The sequence below is a fragment of the Ambystoma mexicanum genome, chromosome 6q, assembly GCF_040938575.1.
Source record: "Ambystoma mexicanum isolate Mex_15411 chromosome 6q, UKY_AmexF1_1, whole genome shotgun sequence".
In the NCBI taxonomy this organism is placed as follows: Eukaryota; Metazoa; Chordata; class Amphibia; order Caudata; family Ambystomatidae; genus Ambystoma; species Ambystoma mexicanum.
In genome coordinates, this window is record NC_090937.1 from 977013039 (window position 1) to 977035991 (window position 22953).

Sequence of the window (22953 nt, forward strand, 5' to 3'; positions counted from 1 at the left end):
GTGTCACTATTTTTCGAAAAGTGACAATGACATCTTCAGCAAATCCATATCATATACTATGTCTACCAACATCTGGGACATTTTCAGGACTATTGAGCAAATGGCATAAGAAATGTCTAGAACAGCTAGATCATTTAGACATTTCGATTGAGACACTCAAAAATAACCTCTGTGCGGTGAAAAGAAAGCTGACCTACAGGGACTGGACTAAAACCACCAGTAAAAGATCGAAATACAAGTCCTTATTGGATTTAATGTGTGAAGCTTGAGCAATTAAAAGTATCCCGAATTATCTGGAGAGGGTCCCCTGTCGTTATCACCGCAATCCGCTTCTGCGGTTAGGACTGAATCTGTATCCAACTAAAGATGTGATGCATTTGAGACACTGGGCCACATTACAAGTTTGCCGGTCCGGTAACTACGGTACTGGTAAGCTTGCCGGTACCGTAGTTACCGGACCATCAAACTAAGAGTTCTGCTCGCGGGTGCCTTTTCTCCCACCAGGTCTGACCTAGCGGTACACTGCGAGCTTTGAATGTCGGATGCAACAGCACCATTCACGAATGGTGCTGTTGCATCCGACCTCCCCATTCCCATTGACCCCTTTCGGCCTCAATGGGAATGGGGAGCATTTTATTCCGGCGACCGTGAATGGGCAATTACCAGGTCCGGCGGGGCCATAATGACCCCGTAATTGCCCATTCGCGGGTGCTGGAATAAGTCGCAAAGTTAGGCGGCAGCCTGCCGGTTTTACTGGCAAGGCTACCACCAAACTTGTAATGAGGCCCATTATGAGGAAGTCTTGGATAATCAGTGTTGCTTTTGCTAAATTATTGTGGAGCCAGTAAAAAACTTGATATCGGAGTGTATAGTACTGAATACAGAAAGGTATTTCTTTCTGGGGAGGTTTGCTCCGAAAAGTCTAGATATGGAAGCGTGGTGGCAGGTAATTTTGTTGGGTGGAAATCATGTCTGCATATGTGTTAGATCACATTTCCCAAGCGAGAAAAGATTCCCACTGGCTCCCCATCAAAGAACGCATAACATTCAAGGCCCTCACAATCACTCACAGGTGCCTCTCTGACTTCCCTAGCCTACCTAGCAGAAAGAATACACCAGGCCCCAGCCCACAGGCCAAAACGAGACCAGTACTCGCACCTACTCTCAGTCCCAGCTTTTAACAGAGCCAAAGCTGGCAGCTCTAGCTTCGAAGTTCTAGCCCCAAAAGCCTGGAACGCCCTCCCGTGCAGCTTAAGAAACGTAGAATCCCTCACAGTCTTCAAAAAAATGTTAAAGACTAAACTTTTCAACTAGAACGCCGAATATATTGTCTCAAACTCTGTTCCTCTGTAACCTTGGAACACCCTTTAACAATGTCGTTGATTTTGTACCACTACTCTCTAATGTTTGTCCTAAACCTGTTAAGTGAACACTTCTTTTTTCTAAGTCAACTTTCTGTAACAAGCGCCACGATGCCTCCGGGCCGCTGGACGCTTTATAAATGCAAATAAATAAATAAATAAAGTGCAGTAATTGACTTTCTGGACACAATCTTGAGTAACAGCTAGTGAATGTGAGAGACGGGCTTCTGAGTCAAAACATGTAATATTTGAAGGATCATATCAAAATAATGTACTATAGGACTGGAAGTACTGGTAATAATGAGATAATGATTTAACTATATTGTCTGAAAGGGAGAGATGTTCAATATAATGGAGATGTAAAATGGGTTTTTAAAAGGAAATTTTTAAAGGAAATGTAATATAAAGTTTGTAATAAACTGAATTACAATTAAAAAAATATATAATTACTGTTGTGCAAAGAAGAGACGTGCGCAGCCGGCTGGGAGTGAATTTCTTTAATCACTTCTCTTTACAGTTGAAAAGGAAATCTCAACCTTGTAACACATGCACCATGGGTTTCATACAATGACAACAAATTGCACAATCTTTTATGTGAATATGAACCTTATCCTTCAACAGGCTTTAATTGGCCACTTTACCTAAAGATCAAAACATCACTTGTTTCCCATTGGACATAAACACTCACTGAAACATATGAATTCCTTGGCAAATTAGCAGGACTAGGTAGTTTCCCAAATTTCACCTAACACAAGATCTATGTTGCAACCTTTAAAACCTGGACAGTACAGATTTAGCAAATGATGCATTTATTTTCCAAACTTATAGTACATTCTGTTCCAAGGCCAATCCTGCCTACTTATCTATGTTTTGACTTCACCAGTTTCGTTTTATGAGTCACGCCATTGAAAACCGCATATTCTGCTATATCACTAGGGTGACCAGACGTCCTGGTTTTGCCGGGACTGTCCCTGAATTTGGTGCTCTGTCCCCCTTTTCACAAGATTATGTTTCCATTGAAAACTGCAGTGGTCTCGGTTTTTGGTTGTAGGTCATCATAGCTGGCAGGCAGGAATGGACCATCTTGCAAAGAAGAAATGCTGCATTTTACAACTAGAGATAGTGTTCATTTGTGATAAATTAATTATAATGTGCGTTTATTTGAACAGTAACACCCCCTTCTCCACCCGCTACTAAAGTGTAGTGCCACTTTCAAGAGTTAGTCCTACTTTTATGTTAGTTGCCCTGTCCCGGTTTTTTACTTTTTTAATCTGGTCACCGTATATATCACTGCACCCTGGCTTATACCCAGACACTCCCTTTCTTGGCTTGCAATCAGGACTTTTTTCTGTGGGATTCTGAGACCTGCAGCCATCTATAATGCAATCACTGTCTTTTAGAAACCTATATTCTATATCAAAAATCTATATTCTATGTTAATTATGTTTGTGAGTAATGTAAGCATACCTTTATTTTCCATGTTTCCCTTAAATAAGTGTATCCAGTATCACCTATTTCTGTATTTGCCTTAAATAAGGGCAACCTAGCTGCCTCAATAGACAATACTCCTGGTTTTGACAATGTTGGCCAGGTGAGAGGGGTATTTCCCCTAAATACCATATTTACCTGTCTGTCATCAAAGAGCGGGGCAGAGGCTGCTCCTCTACACTTAGTTTTCTTTAGGTAGGGAAATTCTACACCAGCATACGACAGGTTAGGCCTTATTCCATCCTGCATTTTTAATTGTTAACAGTTTGTGGACCAAACTTTGATTCGTTGTCTGTGTCTGCTTCATGATGCCTTCACAGACACCATCGAAGATCCAACCAGTAGATAATAGTTCTGTGGCTGAAAAATTACCAGAAAAGGACAAAAAACAGTTGAAAAACACTGTAAGAGATTCCACTCGAGGAGCAACTCCAGTTATTCTTATTCTTCCTCAAAAAGAAGAGACGGAGAAAGCATTAGTCGACTGAGTCATCCCCAGAGAGACAGGTATGGTTCTAGGCTGAATTCGCCTCATTGGAGAAGTGGGAAGAGTTTTGCATCAAAATGATGCAAGTCTTCGAAAAAGCAAGTCCGCCCGTTCTCTCCCTTTGGGAAGAAGACCATAGAGCCCACTGCACTGACAAGGCCGACAGGGATTCGACTCGCCAACCACCATGTGCGCCTAAGAGCCCAAGACCAGTGAAATCCTCAATCAGACTGTCAATGCTATTGATGTTCCATCAGCGCCTTTGAAAAATCCATCGAAGACAGTCGAGGATCCCTTGAGTAGATTCATTCCAAAATCTACTTGGATTTTAGGTCCTCTTTTCAGGGCATTTTTTATGATGACCTGTTTTCTTCCGGGATCAAACCCATGGGCCTTCCTTTGCACCCTGAAGAGTTTCAGGATGAGTAAAAGAGGCTATCAGACCTAGCCTTAGCCCTGCACAAGGCAAGTAGCATGGAAACCTCTTCTGAAATGGAATTCCAACAGGGAGACCCTACAGCCCACACAAATGTGGCATATAGGAGAATGATGGCTAAAGTGAGGATGCTTTTGGTTGAGGCCCCCTACCAGGCGACATAGCGGAATGTGACTTGAGTGATATTTTAGAGAAGGGCGCAACAGTTGAACCCATCCTATTATATAATGCCATAGAAAATCCCCTCACAGAGCTATGGAAGACTCCCTGCTCAGGCCAGAAGTCCAAAATGATTTTGGCAAGAAGTACAGATCAGCTTTATCTGACCCGGAATTCCCAACCAGAAATCCTACACATGATAGTCTGTAGTACAGGCTGCAACTGTGGATAATAAGGCTAGCACCTATCCATCTTTTACCCCCTGCCTGGGATGACGAGCATTGCGAAGCTTTGGCAAAAAAGGTTTTCACCTCTGTCAGTATGGCTTTTAAAGCAGGTAACGCTTCATGTGCACTGTTGAAATACACATATACTCTTTGGTCTGTGATGGCTGAGGCAGCCGAGCACATCCCTGAGGATGAAATGAGAGAGGTTTCCTCTACAAAGTGGAGGATGGAAAAGAAGCAATGGATGATTGTGCCAGAAGATCTATTGCGGTGAGTTCTGTCATACGAAGATTCGCCTGGCTCAGTCAGGGTTTGCGCAGGACGTCCAAGCAAAGCTACTTGACGTGCCCTTTGGGGACACACATCTCTTTGGACAAAAGGCACAGATGAGAGCCTTCAGAAATTTCAGGCGTCCAAGGCTGTGGCAAAGTCCTTAGGAGCGGTAATAAGGCAGCCTGCTCAACCTTCCATTCAATGGAAGGGCAAGCCTTTTTGTTATTACAATTGGGGACAAAAGGGTAAACAGCCTGCCGCTCGTCAATGCCAAGGTCAAAGATGTTTCTCTCAACCTTCTAGAGGTAGAGGAGGTAAGACGCACACCACTTCCGCTTCCGTCCCCTTCAGTGCAGCCCTTGCTACAGAACCTCTTTAAGGATTTTTGCCACACTGGTGGGGGGCGTATGTCACAGCATTCGCAAGAATGGTGCGCCATTACTTAAGACACATGGGCACTTCAGGTAGTCTCCCAAGTTTACTGCCTCCCATTTTTTATTTTTAAAGTGCCCTCTGGATTGCCCCCCACTGGCCAGACGCCCTCCTGTTCCAGACCCACTGCTCCTTCAAGAAGCGGTTTCCTCTCTTCTGGAGAAGGCCACCATAGAGTGGTTACCTATATAGGAAAGGAACCGGGGTGGTACTCCCACTATTGTTTGGTTCCAAAGAAATACGGAGGACTGCGTCCCATCCTGGACCTGAGGCCTTTGAACAAGTTCCTCAGGAAAGACACATTCAAGATGGTAACACTCTTGCAAATCCTCCAGGCCTAGAAATTCAGGATTGGTTGGAGATGCTCATCCTACAGGATGCTTACTTCCATGTGCTGATTCATCAAAAGCACAGGAAGGTACCCGAGGTTCGTCGTAGGAAACACTCACTACCAGTTTTGAGTTCTGGTTTTCGGGTTTACCTCCGCCCGAGGGTCTTCACCATTCTGTTGGCGGTAGTGGCAGCCAGTCTCAGGAAAGGAGGGATATGCATCTTTCCCTACCTGGATGATTGGTTAATCAGAGCACGGTCTGTGGACCAAGCCCTGGATAATTGAAATCACACCTGGCACCTTTACCAACAGGCTGGGCTTCTCCCTCAATTTAAATAAGTTTCAGTTGACGCCTTCTCAAATGCTCCCAATTCATCGGAGCGGTCCTGGATTCTCCCTCGGGCAAGGCTTTCCCCCCTGAGGAGGGGACTTTACACATCCTGCAGATAGTCACCAAATTTCAGAGCGCTCAATGTCTACCAGCCCTGGACTTTCTACGGTTGTTCAGCCTCATGGCATCCTGCATTTTCCTGCTAGAGGCTCGGCTGCGAATGAGATCCCTCCAATGGGCCCTCAGATCTCTGTGGTTGCAGTTCTCTGGCAGTATGAAGAACTTGATTCAAGTCCCGAGCAGAGTTACTCAGGATCTCCTGTGGTGGACTTGCACAGAGAATGAGATGGCGGGAAAACCTTTTTGACAACTGTTACCAGAGGCGACTGTAGTGATGGACGCATCTATGAAAGGCGGGGTGCTCACATGAATGAGTTGACAGTGAGCGGGTTGTGGTCCCAGGCGGAGACAAAACTTCACATAAACATGTTATAGTTGAGGGCGATCAGACTGGCGCTGATGGCCGTTTTGCCCTCCATACAGGGGAATACTGTCTTAATCATGATGGACAACACAGTGGCCATGCTCTACATCAACAAGATACGGGGGTAGGGTCACTCCCCCTGTGCAGAAAGGCAATGCAGCTCTGGTTCTGGGTGTTACAGAACAGGATCTCCCTGTCTGCAGTTCAACTTGCCGGGAAGGAGAATACGATGGCAGACGCCCTGAGAAGGCAGGACTTTGTCTCCTAGTGGAGCTGTCCAAGGAAGTTCTCCTACATATCTACTCCCTTTTGGTACCCATCAAGTAGATCTGTTTGCCTCCAGTGTAAACAGGAGGTGTGAACTTTTATGCTCCAGGGAATTTTCCCCAAGAGGAGCACTTAGGGTCGAGGGGGGGCGCATTGGTTTTGAACTGGAACTTTCAGCTCCTGTATGCGTTCCCACCAATTCCCATCATCCCTCACGTGATCAGGCGGTTGTAGAGGTGCAGAGCAACCATGATCCTGATTGCCCCAGACTGGCCAGGAGGACGTGGCCTTCATGGCCATCTTTCCTTCACATCGTCTTCCCCAGAGGCCAGACCTTCTCTCTCAGGAGAAGGGACAGGTTCTCCACCCGAGCTTACACACGCTCAACCTGCATGCCTGACTTATGAAAGGCTAAGGAACAGGGATTGGGACCTTCTGGAAGACATAACAGGTGTTTTTTTCGGCCAGAAGACCAGCAACTAAAGCTCTATACTGCTGCCGTTGGAAAAAAAATCTTCTGCTAGTGCCGAGCACAGTATGTGGATCTTTTCTTATGTGACACCTCAAGGGTGTTGTCCTTGTTTCATAATCTGGCAAGACAGGGCCATCAGGTCGCCACCATCAAAGGCTATTTAGCTGCACTTTCTATTTTCAAGCGCACGCCAGAACAAGGGTTGTACTTCTCGATCACCTAGGTGGTGCAATTTATAAAAGGCCCGACTAATACTTTCCCTCCGACACCTTTCATGGTACCGGCATGGGATTTAAACTTAGTGTTAACTTTTATCATGGCTTCCCCATTTGAGCCATTACCTTCATGTCCTCTGAGGCTATTATCTTGGAAGACAGTCTTTTTGGTCGGCATTTCCTCAGCCCGGAGAATAAGCGAATTACATGGCCTGTCCTGTAAGCCATCTTTTACAGTCTTTTCCAACGACAAGGTGACTCTTAGAGTGTGCCCCTCGTTCCTTCTGAAGGATGTATCATAGTTTCACCTGTCAGCCTTCTATCCGCCTCCTCATCCATCCAAGAAGGAAGAAAGGCTGCATTGGCTGGACCCAAAGAGGGTGCTGAACTTCTACATCACCAGGACAACACAATTTAGGCTGAAAGACCAGCTGTTCATTGGATATACAGGCCGAAAGAGGGTAGGGAAATCCCTGAGGTCTTGAGGGCACATTCCACTAGCAGTGTTGCAGCTACCTCTGATCTCTAAAGAGGGGTACCTGTAAAGGATATCTGTCAGGCTGCAATGTGGTCCTCCATACACAAGTTTGCAAACCATTACTGCCTGGACACAGTATCCGCAAATGAGTATCATTTCGTCAGGGCTCTCCTCCAAAAAGTGGTGAAACACCCACCATAGAGTTCGCTCCTTCCCTCCCCCATTATGTTCTTATTGCTGTTGGAGTCTATCTAAAATGAGGAATCTGTGGGAGGACACAATCCATTAGAACATATTACTTATCCCTAGCAATGTTCTTTCTACTGGATGTTCCTCCCACAGTTTCCTCATCTTAGATATGTATCCTCCTGCTTTGCAACCCTTGGAAACGTTTTCCCAGCAGGGGGCGTCATACGGACTGGCCTCGATGGCCGTCGAGTCGTTGTTTTTGTGACTGGACATGATGTTGGTCCGGGTACAAATAGCACGCTCAGCGCCTGTGACGTCAGTTGTCATTTTTTCCCATTGCACAGCCGTTTGAGGAACATTCAGTAGAAAGAACATTACTGGGGTGAGTAATTTGTTCTTCTCCTTCCCTCATAGTAGAAGTTACATTTTCCTTCTCGCATTGCCACCACAATTTGTGCTCCCACCACCAGGGATCAAGGGGTTTTGTCTTAAGGTGATCTTCCAATAGAAACATCTATTACTGGAGAGTAACAGTAAGTTGAACCTTGGTTACTCCAGGTGCCTCACAAAACCAAAAGTAAACCTTGCTATAGGTAAATCCAGATTTTTCAAAATTAAAGCTAGACTTTCTATGTCTCTCTCCGAATGCCTCTCATATATAGTCACACCAAGTAGAAACAGGCCAGAGTGATATAATAGTGGAGCACCTCAGTTGGTATACTGACAATTAGGGCTGCATTACTTTCTATCGGTCCGGTATACAACCATCTCTGGAGGGCAGACAAATCAACAGCAGGTCCAAGGGTCTCCTGCAGTTCTAAGTGTGATAAAGTCACAGGGCCTGATCACGACTTGGCCGTTACTGCCGGCGGTCTTACCGCCGGATCATGAGTTTGGCGGTAAAGTAATTCCCCATTCCCCATTGAGCCCATTCGGGAATGCCCCATTCCCCATTGGGCTCAATGGGGAATTTTCACGCTCTTACCGCCGGCGCAAATTTTCAGCAGATTTCCCCCCAGCTCAGAGCTGGGACGAAATCCGCCGAAGCCCTGATTCGGCGGACCCTTAAATCCGGCGGTATTAGCGCTACCGCCGGATTTAAGGGTTACCGCCGAAGTCATGATCAGGCCCACAGTGCCAACATTGCATTCAGTCCGGGATCTGCCTGTGAGTAGGACTGAACTGAACTATTCCCAGGCACCCTGCAAGAGCACCTACTTAGAAACTACCAAGGCCCAAAGAAACAGGCTATTCGGAACTGTATCTACCGAAGGATGCCAGAAGAGGGGTAGCCTCCAGGGGGAGGAGAGCACCTTGAGACCAAAGGAACGAGACCTTGAACCCAACAGAAGGGAGGGTCCTTAGTAGTAAGAGAGAGGGTGGATGTGGCCCCAGAAGATGGGGTTTGTAACACAAGATCAGAGCCCCTGGACTACAAATGTGGGGTGTGTTACAGTGAAGAGGGACCGAGAGTTAACAGGACACTATATCAATGGGAGAATGAAAAGGGCACTGTACCCCTGGGTGTGTATGGTTAAGCAGGACAATCTATCCCTGGGTGTGGATTAGTGAGCAGAGCACTATATCCCTGGGTGTGGAATGGTGAGTAGGGCACCACATTCCTGAGTAAAAGAACAGAGGGGGAGTGCCTGTTAGCCACGAAGTAGGGTAATAAGTACCAGACAGGATGAGAGCCCCAATAAAGGGAAGGATCTTTGGGACACTTGGCAAAGGGAGCAAGCCCTAAATCCCAGAGCCAAAGAGGCCTGGTGGTCCCCAGACAAAGTGATGAAGACTGACTGCAACAGCGACCTAAACAAGAGAACTTCCTATCTGGAACTTTCTGGGTGCTTTCTTGTCTGCTGTCCTTTGCTTATAATCCTAGGTTCAAGGACTAAGTTTCCCAAGAAGCTTTGTTATAACCATCTTGAACCAATTTCCATGCAGTAGTCTTAAGCTATACTTTTGTTTAAATGAAACTGTTAAACTTAATCTGGTGTTAGTAATTTGTTCCCTCAGCTGTGTGGTTTGTGATGTCATCCTTGGAATCACAGAACATGATACAAAATTCGGCCTATGCCCCCAAACATTTCTTTCGTTTCTTCCCTTAAGACCGGAGATTAGGTTGGGTCCACCCACCTTTATTATGCCTCCCAGTGAAAGCTTAAGAAACATTCCCTAAGCCTAGAGACAACTCTGTTAGGTGAGAAACCTAAAATACCTGGAATGATTTTTCATCTGGTTTCCCTTCAGGCCCATATCCCAACCCATCGCTCACACTGGAAGAACTGTTATGATGTACACAGTTCGTATGAATACTGGATACCAGGGAGAGAGAAGGTTTTAGTGGAAACTGACCTGAATGTGTCCCCCAACTGCTGTTGATACATCATGCCTTCAAATGCCACCACTCTTGATAGAAGTTGTAAAGTGTCAAATGCACTGATGTCTATAAACCACCTAAGCAACCTAGCTCAACAGAAGATTAAGAATGGAGATATCATTGCTCAGTTAGCTATGCCACAGTATGATAAACAGTGCCCTCCCAAGAGTTGAAGGAAAGCAAAGAAGAGAAGAACTGAGATGAGAAAACACTTCCCTTCAGAAGAGAAGGTTTCCAAGCTAGATGAGAGCCGGTGTAGTCCCCATATCCAGCTGACGGTGAAGCAAAGGGAAGATTCCAGGCAAATCACCAGAGAAGAGATCGTAGAAAATCCAAAAGGTTTTGGAATATCCCCACAAATAGAGGAAGTCATCTACCTAATGAGCGAGGCCAATGTTGTCTGGGTGCTAGAAAAGGATATCGGAAGACCCCTGCACTTTGATAAGCCAGCATTGGAGCTGATGAATCTTCTTAAGGTAAATAAAAATGAAGAACTATGTAACCAAGATAACATCAGATGACCTAGCATAGCAGACATCGAATAGTAGTTTGATAATTACAAGTTTAGAGGATCAGCCGTGCGTGCCCCTGGGGAAATGCTGGACAGAACACCGGCCAAAGTTGGAAGTGATTAACAGATAACAAGCGGCTTATAACTAATGGCCTTTCCAATACATTTCCTGTTCTGATGATGCGGATCCCACAGTATTTTAAAGAACATGCGGAAATGTGGTTATCCAGTGTGGAAACTGATTGGGCATATGGAGCGGATCGAAGTCTAGAAGATTTGGTGGAAAAAGGTAAACTTGATAAAAGGATACCAGACCCCAGGAAAACACACAAGTAAAGGAAGTGTCCCAAGAAGTAAGTCTCTGCATATTTGTATGGTCTTCCCCACAATAACCAAAGAAGATTACAGGGACCGGTAAAAATAAACATGCTGAATATAATCATCAAGTTAGACTCTGGAAGTCAAGAGAATTAGAAAGAGAGAGATCCTAATTCAGGAAAATCACCAATGCAAAAACAATCAGCCTTCATGGTTGTGTAGGATCTTACTACACAGCCATGGTGTTAGTAGAGATGGTAAAAAGATCATGAGGAAGTGGAGGTTAAGGTAATCCCGGAGTTAACCAGAAAAACCTGCTCTTGGGAACAGACTTTCCTGAATTCAACCAATGGTTTGGTCATGCATGCCAGAAGAAGCTTTGGAAGAGGAGAAGAACCCAACTCGCAACAAACCCAGGTTATTATGAAGAAACTCCCATGCAGGTAGAACAGGTATTTAGTCAATCTACTGAGTCTACTTAGTCAATCTACTGAGCAATCAAGGAAAGGTAAGTCCCATATATATAGACCTTTTTGATAAAATTACAGGTTTTGGCCTGAAATATAAATCAAATAAATAAATAAAATAAAAAAAAGTAAGTCCCATATATCTAGCAGGATACAGTGGCACCCCTCAAAAAGTAGGAAAAGAGAAGCCAGAGAGAAAAGGTTGGGTTATGTGACAGTCACAATGCCAACATTGCTTCCAGTCCCTGGTCTGCCCATGAGTAGGACTGACAGGGCCAGCACTGAATCTTTCCAAAACAACCTGATAGAGCAACTAGTTACAAAATACCATTTACCAAAGACACAGCATATTAGGGGCTGCATCTTCCAGGGTGAATCAGATTTAGAGGTCCAGACCCCAGAGAGGATTCTGGAGTGCCTTCCAGGGATTCAGAGAAACATGATCTATAGGAAAACAGTATCACATCCAGAGAGACCCTTTTATCAACAGTTGCAGATCCTCAAAGGGAAAAACCTAACTCATGCCAAACCCCCAGCCTCCTCCAGTAGAAGGGCTTGCGAAGACTAGGTTTCTCCCTCCCCTGCAGCATTTATAAAGAGAAATACTTCCTTCCCTTTTCCCAAATGGAAAACAGTTTTGCACTGGTGGGAACTTACTAGATGTTTTCTTGTCCGTTTGCACGGCTTTTTAACCACCAGAAACCCACAAAACAAATCTTTGCTCAGGGGGACTTCCAGGAAGCAGGTCAGGAGCAGAGCATTAGACAAACAGCTCCTGCACTTGGAAGCTAAGGAAATTCAAGATGGCATCAAGCTTTTTCAAGAATTCCAATGAATTTGAAACTTTGCCCAGCCAATGGGAGAACAGTGAGGGGTTTTATAACTGAAGGTAAGAAAAATTGTCTTTTGGCCTGGGAACCGAACAGAGGAGTTTGCTGAGGACGTGGGAGAAGAACGGAGCAGTTGAGCCCAGAAGAGTGGTGTGCTTCACTGAGGGAGAGAAGAGGCTCCTGAACCACATAAGAGGGGTGTGTTCCAGTGAGGGGGAGAAGATCCCAAAAGTGGGGTCTGCTCTGGTGAAGGGGAGAAGAGCCCTCTGAACCCCTGAAGCGGGGTGTTCTCCAGTGAATGGGAGATGCGCCCGTGAGAGGGGCATGCTCTAGTGAGCGGGAGAAGAACCTCAGGAGAGGGGTGAGATCCTGTGAGGAAGAGGTGAGCCTCTGGGTCCCCAGAAGAGTGCCAGAATCCAGTGAGGGAGAGGGAAAGTCCCTTGCGACCAAAGGAATGACTTCTGCCTCAGAAGAGGAGAGCCCCTGAAATCTTGAAGAGGGGTACAGTGAGGAGAGCAGGAGATACAGTGAGTGAGCAGGGCACTATATCTCTAGGTGTGGATTAGTGAGCTGGCACTTTACCCCTGGGTGTGGACTTATGATACTTTGAAGATACCATACTGTCCCAAACATTGTATGTTTGCTTATTATGGGAAATTGCCTTCTCCTCTCCACAATTATTCTACTACAACCTGAGTTGGGAGTAGGGATTTGCATCATCCTCCTAAAATGCAAAGCTTGGGGAACCCCGCCTCTCCCCGTGCAATCACCTACCCATCACAAATATTGTTAGAATGGTTGTAAGGATAGCAAATGCAGTCATAGAATATCATGTGTGCAGAAATGAACCTGAACCTTATGACCATGTGGACTGTGGAGGGTCAGAAGAAGGACGCAGACTCTGGTTAGGCATTTCAAGTTTGCCTATCTTTGCCTATGCTTTGAGGCGTCCCTCCCTAACAAAATGAGCTAAGGTGCTCGTCAGTTGTCAGTGAATGTCTTGAAATAAACTGTCCAGGCTAACACTTTCTGACCCTACAACTAGCATAATAACTAAGGACAGGAGAAGTATCCTTGGATCTTGGTTTCCCACCAACTTGTATTCAATAGTGGATCTCAAATAGTCTCTGGTGACTATCAGTTCATACAGTTAATTCAATACGTTATTGGGTTTTCGTTTCGTCTCTTGGCTTTTCTCTACAAATAGACATTCTATTCTCTTCCAATGGTAAATGTTTCCAATGGTTATATTTTTCTCCTTTAAAATTCCTTGGATTCTGTAATCGTTCACAATGTTTGATCTCTCTCTGATCTTTGCCCCTGGACCTATATCCTATTCCAGCCATCTTCTCAGACTTCTCTTTTATAACTTGTCTTTCCTCTTTGGTTAGACCCACTTTGGTTTGACTGATATGACTTTGGTTTTTCTAATAATAATTTTCATTCACTCCTCTTTGTGACAGTGTTATAATATATATTTTTTGACTGGGAGAAGTGCGATTGATCCCATAATGATTCCCCATTACATCTCTGTGCTTTAGTAGTACACTCTCTTCGGGTATGATTGGTCCCATAACGATTCTCAATTACTTCTGTGTCTTAGTAGTACAGTCTCTTTATCTTGACTGAGAGGCGTATGATTACTCTGATGATGATTCTCATTAATTTCTCTGGGGTTTAGTACTACAGTCTCTTTAGCTTGACTGGGACAAGTATGAGTAAGCCAATAATAACTCCCTGCTCCCCTCCCTGGTCTCCTGTTTTCTCTATTACCTGATGCTCTTTCGGATGGCATCACTGGGTTTTCTAGTCGTTCGGGGTTGGTTCTCTCTCTCTCTCTCTTTCTCTCTCTCTCTCTCTCTCTCTCTCCCCATCTTGGTCTCTCTTGTCGCTTCTATGTCATTTCCTCCGTCTTGTCTTCTGGGATGGCTGTTCAGTATTTCATCTACTTGCTTGTTCCGTGCCTGGTGACATTTTTTCGGGGACCCTTGGTCCACCACGAGCCTTCTGTGGTCATGCCACTACTTTCCCTCTCTTCGGGCTAGTATGCCACGTGTCCGGTTTTGTTTCGCAGCATCTCCTTGCTACAATTTGCAGCGTGTCTGTCTCCACTTTTTTCACTCGTGCAACTACAGGGTGCTTCACGTCCAGACTTTCCTCCTGAGCCAGCGTTCAAGCCTTTTTGTAATTCACAAGTTTTTTCCTCACGTCTCAAGACTCCTCCCCTTTCACGAATTACGTAGCACTGGGGCTTCCCCAGTGCATCTCCTTGACCCTTTCTCTCTGTCTTCAGCAGCTTCTCCTCTCCTCCGTAGTATAGATTTTCACAGGAAAGGTCTGAAGAGGTTATTTTAGAGTGTACTCTAGGAGGTTCCTTGTCCCCAAAGGTTGAGTCTCTCCCAGTGAGGTCCGCTTGCCTCTACCCATAGGGAAAGTATTGCGGAGCAGGTTCATCTCCCTAGCCTCACAGGGGGGGGTCCCCCTTGGGTAGAAGGGACGCATTCCTGCGGTTCGTCTCAGGACCCAGAAGCTGCCCAGTGGAATGCATAGGTTATTCATCTAACACTGTTGTAATTCTGCCTTGGTGCCATCAGGCATTGAGGACATTTTATGCTTGGAGAAGTCCTTCTCATGAAGATTACCTGTATGATGTTTAAGGTTGTCGGACTGTGACTTAAACCTCAGTTCACTGGCAGGAATCCCAGGTGTCGCCAGAGATACTGCAGACTAGCAATGTCCATTGAGTTATAACTGGCACCATTTTTGTGTGTTTGCTCAAATTAACCTTCATGTCAAATAAGCCTGACATTTTAAATGCTTGTCTAAAATTGTTGCAAATATTTGTCTTGCTGTTTTGCTTTCCTTTGTAAGGTACCTCACTTTGAGTTGTCAGAGAATTTGGGGTTTCAAGCATTGCAGGAAAAGGAAAGGAATACATAATTGATGAAAAGCTGAAGAATGTGTTCATTGGTCCGTGTTCGCAATACCTCCTGCAGGAACGCCCTCGTTGACTGTGTTTTTTGCTTTGAGAGAACATGAGGGGAGGATGATGCTCATAGCCTTTTACCAGTATGTCAAGCTCTAGGCGACCATTAGGAGAGAAGAGATCCATACTTTTTCCTTAGTCTGCTATGCTGGAGTCTGTGGTGAAAAGATACCTGGCAGTGAAGGGTGCACAGGAATCTTTGTGATAGGCCTTACTTCGGAGGGTGGTTTCCCGACCACACTGCTACTCTTCTGTGGTTAACAAGCCGGTATATATGAGCTTGGGAGAGTGGTGAGCATGGGACGAAATGTCCCAGGTGATTGCGTGAATAAATGTAAGCAGACGGTGGTAGTCGCCCTCCTTTCTTACCAAGGTCAATTACTTGTCAGTGGAAATGTTTGCTGCGTTTCTGGCGAAGAGGTGACTCCCTCTTCAGATGAGTAAAACGAGAGGCTCCATATCTACCACGATTAATCCTCCTTGAATTGGGCGACTGCGGTAAGGTTATGGTCTTCCTAACTGTCTCATTAAGTTGAAATGTTGGCTTTTTGCTTGATATGTTTATCCTTCTTGCTGGATCGTCTGCTGAGTCCTCTGCAACCCGTCTTGATGTCTGCACTAACCTTGAAAGTGCCTGTGTTTTTCAAGCAAGAGTAATTGTAATTGTCTGTTGTTTTAACCTGGTCAAAGCGCCCAGCACAACTCATTGCTATAGATCTAGACAAGTCAATTCATCCTCAAGGCATTAGTTATTCCATGAATAATGTGTTCACACATATGTATGAGAGTTAAATATTTGAGAAACCATTCATGCATTGTACTCTAAAATAATCAGTAATGGTTTTTAATTGTTCCTTCTCTTTGTAGCCACAAGGCCGGCAAGCAGATGACACATCGATTGAAGCTGCCTAATGGAACAACAATGTTTTGAAATACTAGTGTTGATTGCACTACAGATATAGCAGTTTAAAGAGACTAACTTTTGGAAATGATCAACTGGCAATTTAAAAAATATTATTTTCTCATGTCTTAATAAAGAAAGAGTGGTGTATATGATGAGCTGCTTAGTTATTAATATGGCCAAGAGGAGGTCCTTGCTTTCTTGGGAAACTACTCTATTTGGCTGAAACTTTGATGTTTCACAGATGACAATGCTATGAAAGAAAGGAAAAGTTGGATGATAGTAGAAACTGTTGCACTGAACCTAGACGTGTTCCCATCATGACAGAGTGACAGAGTGTGTCGCATGGCCTTGGAGCCTGCCTAATTTGGTTCTGGTTATTTTCCTCTGGGACGCTGAGAGATTGGCCCCCCATCAAGGTAATTGCACCTTATTGATGAGTAAGGTTTTTGTATATCCTTTACAGTGAATGCAGAAGCATATCTATTGTATGAATGAATTACATGTACAGTGCATTGTATTCCGATCTGACCTGAACTACTCAACAGCGCCTCGTGTCATTCTTTGAAGGCTGATCCCTTTATTTTATATTTTGTGTCTGCTCTTTGGTGGTTTATAGAGCGCTTAGAAAATACTCTGTACTCCTAGTTCAGTGCTTTTTTCTTAATTGCTTGTGTTGCGGAATTTCCAGCCCCCTTGCTCCTCGCATCTGGTGTATCATATAGAGGCGGGGTTATTCAGACTTCCAAGTCCTGACCATTTTGGATCAAGAAACTGTCACATTACGTTTGATGTGAGGGAGCCTTAACGTCCTGTAGGCCTTGTAGAACAACACCTGGGCACTTAAAATGGCAGGGCCTGGGTGATGCTACTGTACGACAGATTCCATACCTAAGCAATTTACACAGGTATGAACTGCCCTAATAGTATATATGAAAATAGAAATACGTTTCGGGTCATGGGCAGCGGCACAGTGCACATATGGATCTGGCAGGGCTCTGCCTGAAAGCTCCTACCTTGGGTCCGGAAAAACATCTGATTGAATGTAGTCACCTGTAGTGAAATAGTCAGAGACTTTACTCTGGAAAAAGGCGCTTCATTATTTTGCGAATATTGTTCATGATCTCCAACAATATGTTTCTTGTGCGATTCAATCTGGAAAATGCTAGTCTTCAAACTGTCAATACAAACCAATATTGGAAACATATTTGCACTTGAAAGTGTTATGGTAGATATTGTAGGTCTTTGCTTCTTACAGCATCTGTGGTTTTACTGTAGGTGGGCTGATTTGGCTTGGCCACAGTCTGAGAGAATTTTCTCCTACCCACCCCATAATTAATGCACCCTTTGATACCCGCTCCTTTGCTATCTCTGTATGAATACCTTGCTGTCCACTTGGAAAGTGAATGGCGCTTCAATCCAAATTAGTGTCTTTCTCAAGAAATCGTTAACCAAATAATCTTTATGTGAACAACTACAGCCGTTTTACATACGCTATTTATCATTTCAAATAATGCACTGTTTTCCATTAAAAAATGTGAAGCGTTGATGAAATATAAGTACATATTATAGTGTATTTGCACAACCTGCTGCTTCAAAATAACATTGTCAAAAGTGTTCTTGAAGTAAACTTCAGAAATTAAAATGAATTGTCAAATGTTATGTGCAGCTTTATTTGAAAGCTGTGTGAACCCCTCCCCTATTGAAAGTACACTGGTTTTTCTTCAATTAAATACATTTGAATAATTTCTATTTCAACACTGATTTTGCAGTTTACTGCCTCATTAGGGATGACCGTACAAGGGTTTTTATTGAGAACAAGATACCATAGTCGGGCTTGTAATGGATTGACCCAGATTGGGGCATACTAGTAGTTTTCCTATGGGATCCTACCTTCCGAGCCCCCAGGTGCCCTAACCCCCAGAGTGACAACTACGGATTGGTAACCTCTACTGTCTACACCTAGCTCAGGTGTGTGCCAAAAGGATGTAGGTTTCTCTGTCTATCTCCAGCTCTAGGGGTTCCCTAACCTAACAATCCCCAGGTCAGATTATGGATTGATGTTGTACCTTAGAAGGTACCCAGCTCCTTTCTTTCTCTCTCCACTCGTTCTCTGCCACTCTTTCCCTGTTGTTCTCGTTCCTACTCTGCTCTCTACTTCCCTCCCATTCTCTACTCCACCTTTTCAATCTCCACCTGCTCCCCTCATCTGTCCGTTTTAATGTTCACACACTCCCCTCTACTCTCCCTTCTCCTCTTGTACCTTCTCCTCTTCCATATTTTCTCCTGGCCTTTCTTCCTCTCACCAATCCTCTAGCCAGTTCCCTTCTCTCTCCACCCACCCCTCATACAAGCCACAAAACACTCACTCACAGCCGCACTCACCATCTGATATCACTCTCTCTCACTACTAACACCTGACCTGTAACAATCTTCGCCACAATCTCCTCGAGGCTTCATTGCCCGTCCTGCACCTAGTATTGCAAGGCAAGTCACACTACAGGTAATACAAATCAATCCAAAAGAGCCGAAAAAGAATTCACGAGATATGAGAAAAACAAAAATGTATTCTAACACAGCCTAGGCTGGGAATTATTTAAAAGGCATTCAACAGTAAAAAAATAAAATGGCTGGTTTTATAGCAATTTACAGAAAATAAAAGACAACAAATGTTACAGGTTGCTCACGTTTTCAAGACCTCTGATTGGACATTGTCATTTGCACTAAAGGTGCGTCCATACGTTTCCAAACTTCATTAGGCTATGATATATTTTATTTGTATTGCGCTCATACACAAGTGTTTCACGGGAGGGGAACAAGGGGAACAAAAACAACAATCTCACTAGGCCCAGTGACATTGAAAACACGCAAGTGCATGGGAGAGGGAAAGGGGAAAAGTGCATGGAAGTGGGTGGAATTAGAAAGTGTGGAGCAACGGAAAGCAGATAAATAATAAAATAAATAAATAATAAAAGACAACAATGGTAGTGCAGACAGCAAGTGGCAAGTGTTGGGTTTAAGGCAGCAGACAGGGTATGTCTGATAAGTGCAGGGAAAAAAGCGGGGGGTGACTGTATGGTTACAGATACAGACCCCAGTGCAAGGGATTACCTGGAGGCAGTGTGAGGAGGTGGCAGGGTGAGCAGGTACCTGGGCCCGGAAGACAGAGGTTAGGCCAGGTGCAGAAAGCGCAAAGATCAGCAGGGGAGTGGAGGGGTGAAGGCAAAAGCAAAGAGGAAGGTATTGAGGTGCTTCCAGAACCGGAGATGGTTCTCCTCAAGTTTCAGAGTGGCAGGGAGGCTGTTCCAGAGTGAGGCCCCAGCCGTAGACATAGATCTACACCCAGCTCATTTCTTAGAAAAAAGACTGACCTTGGGGGAGTTGGAGGTAGAGGAGCAAAGAGCTTGAAAAGGTAGGTATTTACTGAGGGATAGCTGAAGGTATTTTGGACCCAGGTACTAGAAAGCCTTGTGGACAATGCAGAGGGTTTTGAATGTAATCCTTGCGTCCACTGGGGGCCAGTGGAGAGATTTCTGGGCTGGAGAGATACGACCGCAGGGCTTGAGGTCAAGAACAAATCTCACAAATCTGTTCTGGATGAGTTGTAAAGGGCGGAGAGTAGAGGCAGGTAGATTTAGAAAGAGGCTGTTGCAATAGTCCAGCCTAGAGAGAACCAGGGCTCAGGAGACAGTGAGCTTCTGGGGAAGAAGAGGAAGGGCAGACGCAGTACATCCTAGGAGGTGCAGCAGGAGGTTTGACTTTTTAGAGACATCGGCGATGTAGGCAGAGAAGGAAAGTGTGGAATCAAAGATGACCCGAGGTTCTTAGAAGGTGGGGGTATGAAGAGGGCCACGGGAAGCCGGCCAGAGAGTGAAGGGCAAAGGAGGGTGAAGGTGTGCTGATGAGGAGGATCTCTGTCTTTCTGGCATTCAGGCAGAGATCGTTGGCAGCACACTAACCCTGAATGGCAGTTAGGCAATCACAGATGAGAGAAGGAGAGGAGGTGGACGAGGGCAACCTGAAAATGAGTTGAGTGTCATCAGGAAATCTGGAAATTGGAGCAGAAAATGGCAATGCAGTGGGCAGGAGTTGCCAGGTGTTGGTTGAACAGCCAGAGCGAGAGGTTAGACCCATGCGGAACACCACAGGTAGAAAGGGAGATAGATGAAAGGAAGGACCCAAGTTGGACCTTGGAGGGTCGATCAGAGAGAAAAGAGGTCAGCCAGGCCAGAGCCTGACCGGTGATACCCAGGTTGTCACAGAGACGGTTGAGCAGGATGGTATGGTTGACTGTGTCGAAGGCAGAAAAGAGATCGAGTAGGATGAAGACAGAGGGAATGTTAGAGTGAAGGTTGGAGAGCAGATCTTCACAGATGTTCAGGAGAGCAGTTTGTCCATGCTTCTGCCAGCTCTAAAGCCAGACTGATGGTTGTGGAGACAGCCGACAGAATCAGAATGAAGGTTAAGAGCTGAGAGATGGCCAGCTTTTCCAGGAGTTTGCCCAGAAAGTAATAATGGAGATTGTGCGATAGTGAGCCGGGCAAGAAGGATCAGTTGTGGGTTTCTTGAGAAGAGGATGCACAAGAGAGTGCATCAGAGGAAGAGGGGAAGGCTCCTGAGGCAAAGGAGTGGTTGCAGAAATCGGCAAGGGACGGAGGGAGGGTATCAATGTGGTCCTTGATGGTTTTAGAGGGACAAGGATGACGGGGCCTTCATAGATCATACTTGTCTAGTGACCTTGTCATGGGGAGAAAAGAGGAAAGGATGAGAAAGAGGGTGGGGGGGTGGTTGAAGGAGGGTGAGCGTTCACAGAAGGAGAAGGGCGAGGAGGAGAGGGTGGACAGGATGTCCTGGGTTTTTGAGATGAAGTGAGAAGCAAAGGCATTGCAAAGAGCCTGTGAGGCAACAGGAGGAGTAGAGACTGCAGCAGGGATGGCCAGCTCCTTGCAGATTTTAAAGAGTTCGGCTGAGTTATTAGATGCCACAGAGACACAGGCTTGGTTGTGGGCTCTCTTCGTGGTGTGGACAGAGAAGTCAGTATTGCCTTTGGAGCAGGAGACAGGCTAGTTTGTCAGAGGATGAACAAGAAGCCCTCCATTTCCTCTCGGCCACCCTTGCACTTGGCTTTGGGCTTAAAGCGGATATATGAGAGGGGCAAGAACATCAAGAGTATCAGAAATAGAAGAATAGAGCAGAGGCAGGGCTGTGTCAAGATGTGAGTCAGCCAAAGAGGCAGTGGGGAGAGAAGGTGGTGGCGAAAGCCTGCAATGACACACACTACATGGGCTGGATATCTGAGAAGGTAGGTGGCAGTGTTGGGGTAGGCTTAGCCTGGGAGTAAGAGAGGGAGAGATGAGATGAGAGGAGGGAGTGATTGTTCCAGGAGAGAGGAGTGGTCAGAGGAATAGAGGAGGGAAGGTCAAAGGAGATCAAGACATCAAGTATGTGCCCTGCAGAGTGAGTCGGGCCAGAGGGGAGGATAAAAAGGGAGAGGGAGTCGCAGAGGTCACAGAAGAGTACAGAGGATGAACAAGGCGAGTCTAGATAGATATTGAGGTCACCAAGGAGGAGGAGTTGAGTGGTTGAGGCCAGGAGGGTGGAGGAGAGGTCCGCCCACTCAGAGAAATTAGGTGATTCGACCAGGAGGCCGGTAGATGGCCACAGTAAGAGAGTAATGACTAGGAGAGAGAGAGAGTAGCCATCCAGGAGTAGAGTGTCAAAGCTTGTGACAGAGCTAGCCGTGAACCATGTCTCTGTAAGACCGAGGACATCGAGGTCAAGTTCTTCAAGGAGGTGGCAGATGTCAGAGTAGTGTATGACAGCAGAGTGACAGTTGAGAGTGGCAAGATGAAGAAGGTTGGCAGCCATAAAGACCTTCTGGGGAGGGGTACAAATCAGAGGTATGCCTTGCGGAGGAGAAGGAGGTGGGACAGAGGAGGAGGAAAGAGAGGGCAAGGTAGCTGAGGGGGAGAGGGGAGGACAGCAGGAGATTAAAGGAAATTGATGAGGGGAGGGAAGCACTTGTCAAAAAGGAGGAGGTTAGCCTGATGGCCTGCGACCATGACGGTGCTATTAAAGTAGACATTAATTATGACTTTAGAGGAGTTGAAGGAAGCCATGAGAACTTCTCAGCAGGTGCCACCATTAATGGGAGAGGAGGAGACAGGACAGAGCACAGAAATCATATGAAGAGTCCATAGATCTGGCGAAGGAACGACAAAGAGGCTGTCGGTGAGGGTCTGTCTTGAGGAAGCGCTAAAATAATTATCAGCGATGGGGGAAACTTGGATTGGAGGCCAGGATATCCTTTTTGAACTCCTTCCTACCAGACTTAGTGAGAAGCGAAGGATAGTCAATGGAGAAGCAGTTTGAAAAGATAGGAGAAACCGAAAGCGCCATGGGTGTGGTAGTGAGAAAAGGAGGGAGAAGTAGGGGGGAAGAAGACAGGTAGGAGTGGAGCAAAGAAAGCAGTGAAGTCACTGGGCCGGCAAGTTACAGAGAAGCAACAGTTGCAAGCAAAGTGAAGAGAAAGTTAACAGAGTATGGCAAGATTTTACTTTTAAACCAAAAAAGCAAAAACAGAAGGATTCAACTTTCAAACCAAAAAGCAAAAACAGCAGATTTCGACTTTCAAATCAAAAAGCAAAAACAGCAGGATTTGACTTTCCGATTGGCTTCAGATGTTAGCGAAGGGTCTAGAAACGCAATAAAAATCAGGATGTAGACATGGGAGAAACAAGCAGAAGGGACAGTGAAACTCAAAAAGGGGGGTTGGAGTGAGTCCAGAAGGAGGGAAATAACCCATAGTTCAGGTGGTGACAATGTCAAGGCAGTCCGAATTTCTTAGAAGAGTGAGGCAGCATCATTGAAGTTAAGGTGGTAGGGTGCAGAGAGGACCCCAAGTAGCGTGCTGTAAGCGAACAGGGA

The 22953-nt window shown here is 45.5% G+C and overlaps 1 protein-coding gene across 2 annotated transcripts in view; it reads left to right on the forward strand.

The window, feature by feature from the left end:
- TRAPPC11 (trafficking protein particle complex subunit 11) overlaps window positions 1-16181 on the forward strand; it is a 1974021-nt gene extending 1957840 nt beyond the window's left edge. For both annotated transcript variants that reach the window (XM_069631477.1, XM_069631476.1), the window contains exon 30: window positions 15993-16181. In XM_069631477.1, coding sequence (XP_069487578.1) covers window positions 15993-16037 — 45 coding nt within the window. In that variant the 3' untranslated portion in view covers window positions 16038-16181. The remainder of the gene's footprint in view (window positions 1-15992) is intronic.
- The last annotated feature ends 6772 nt before the right edge of the window (window positions 16182-22953 follow it).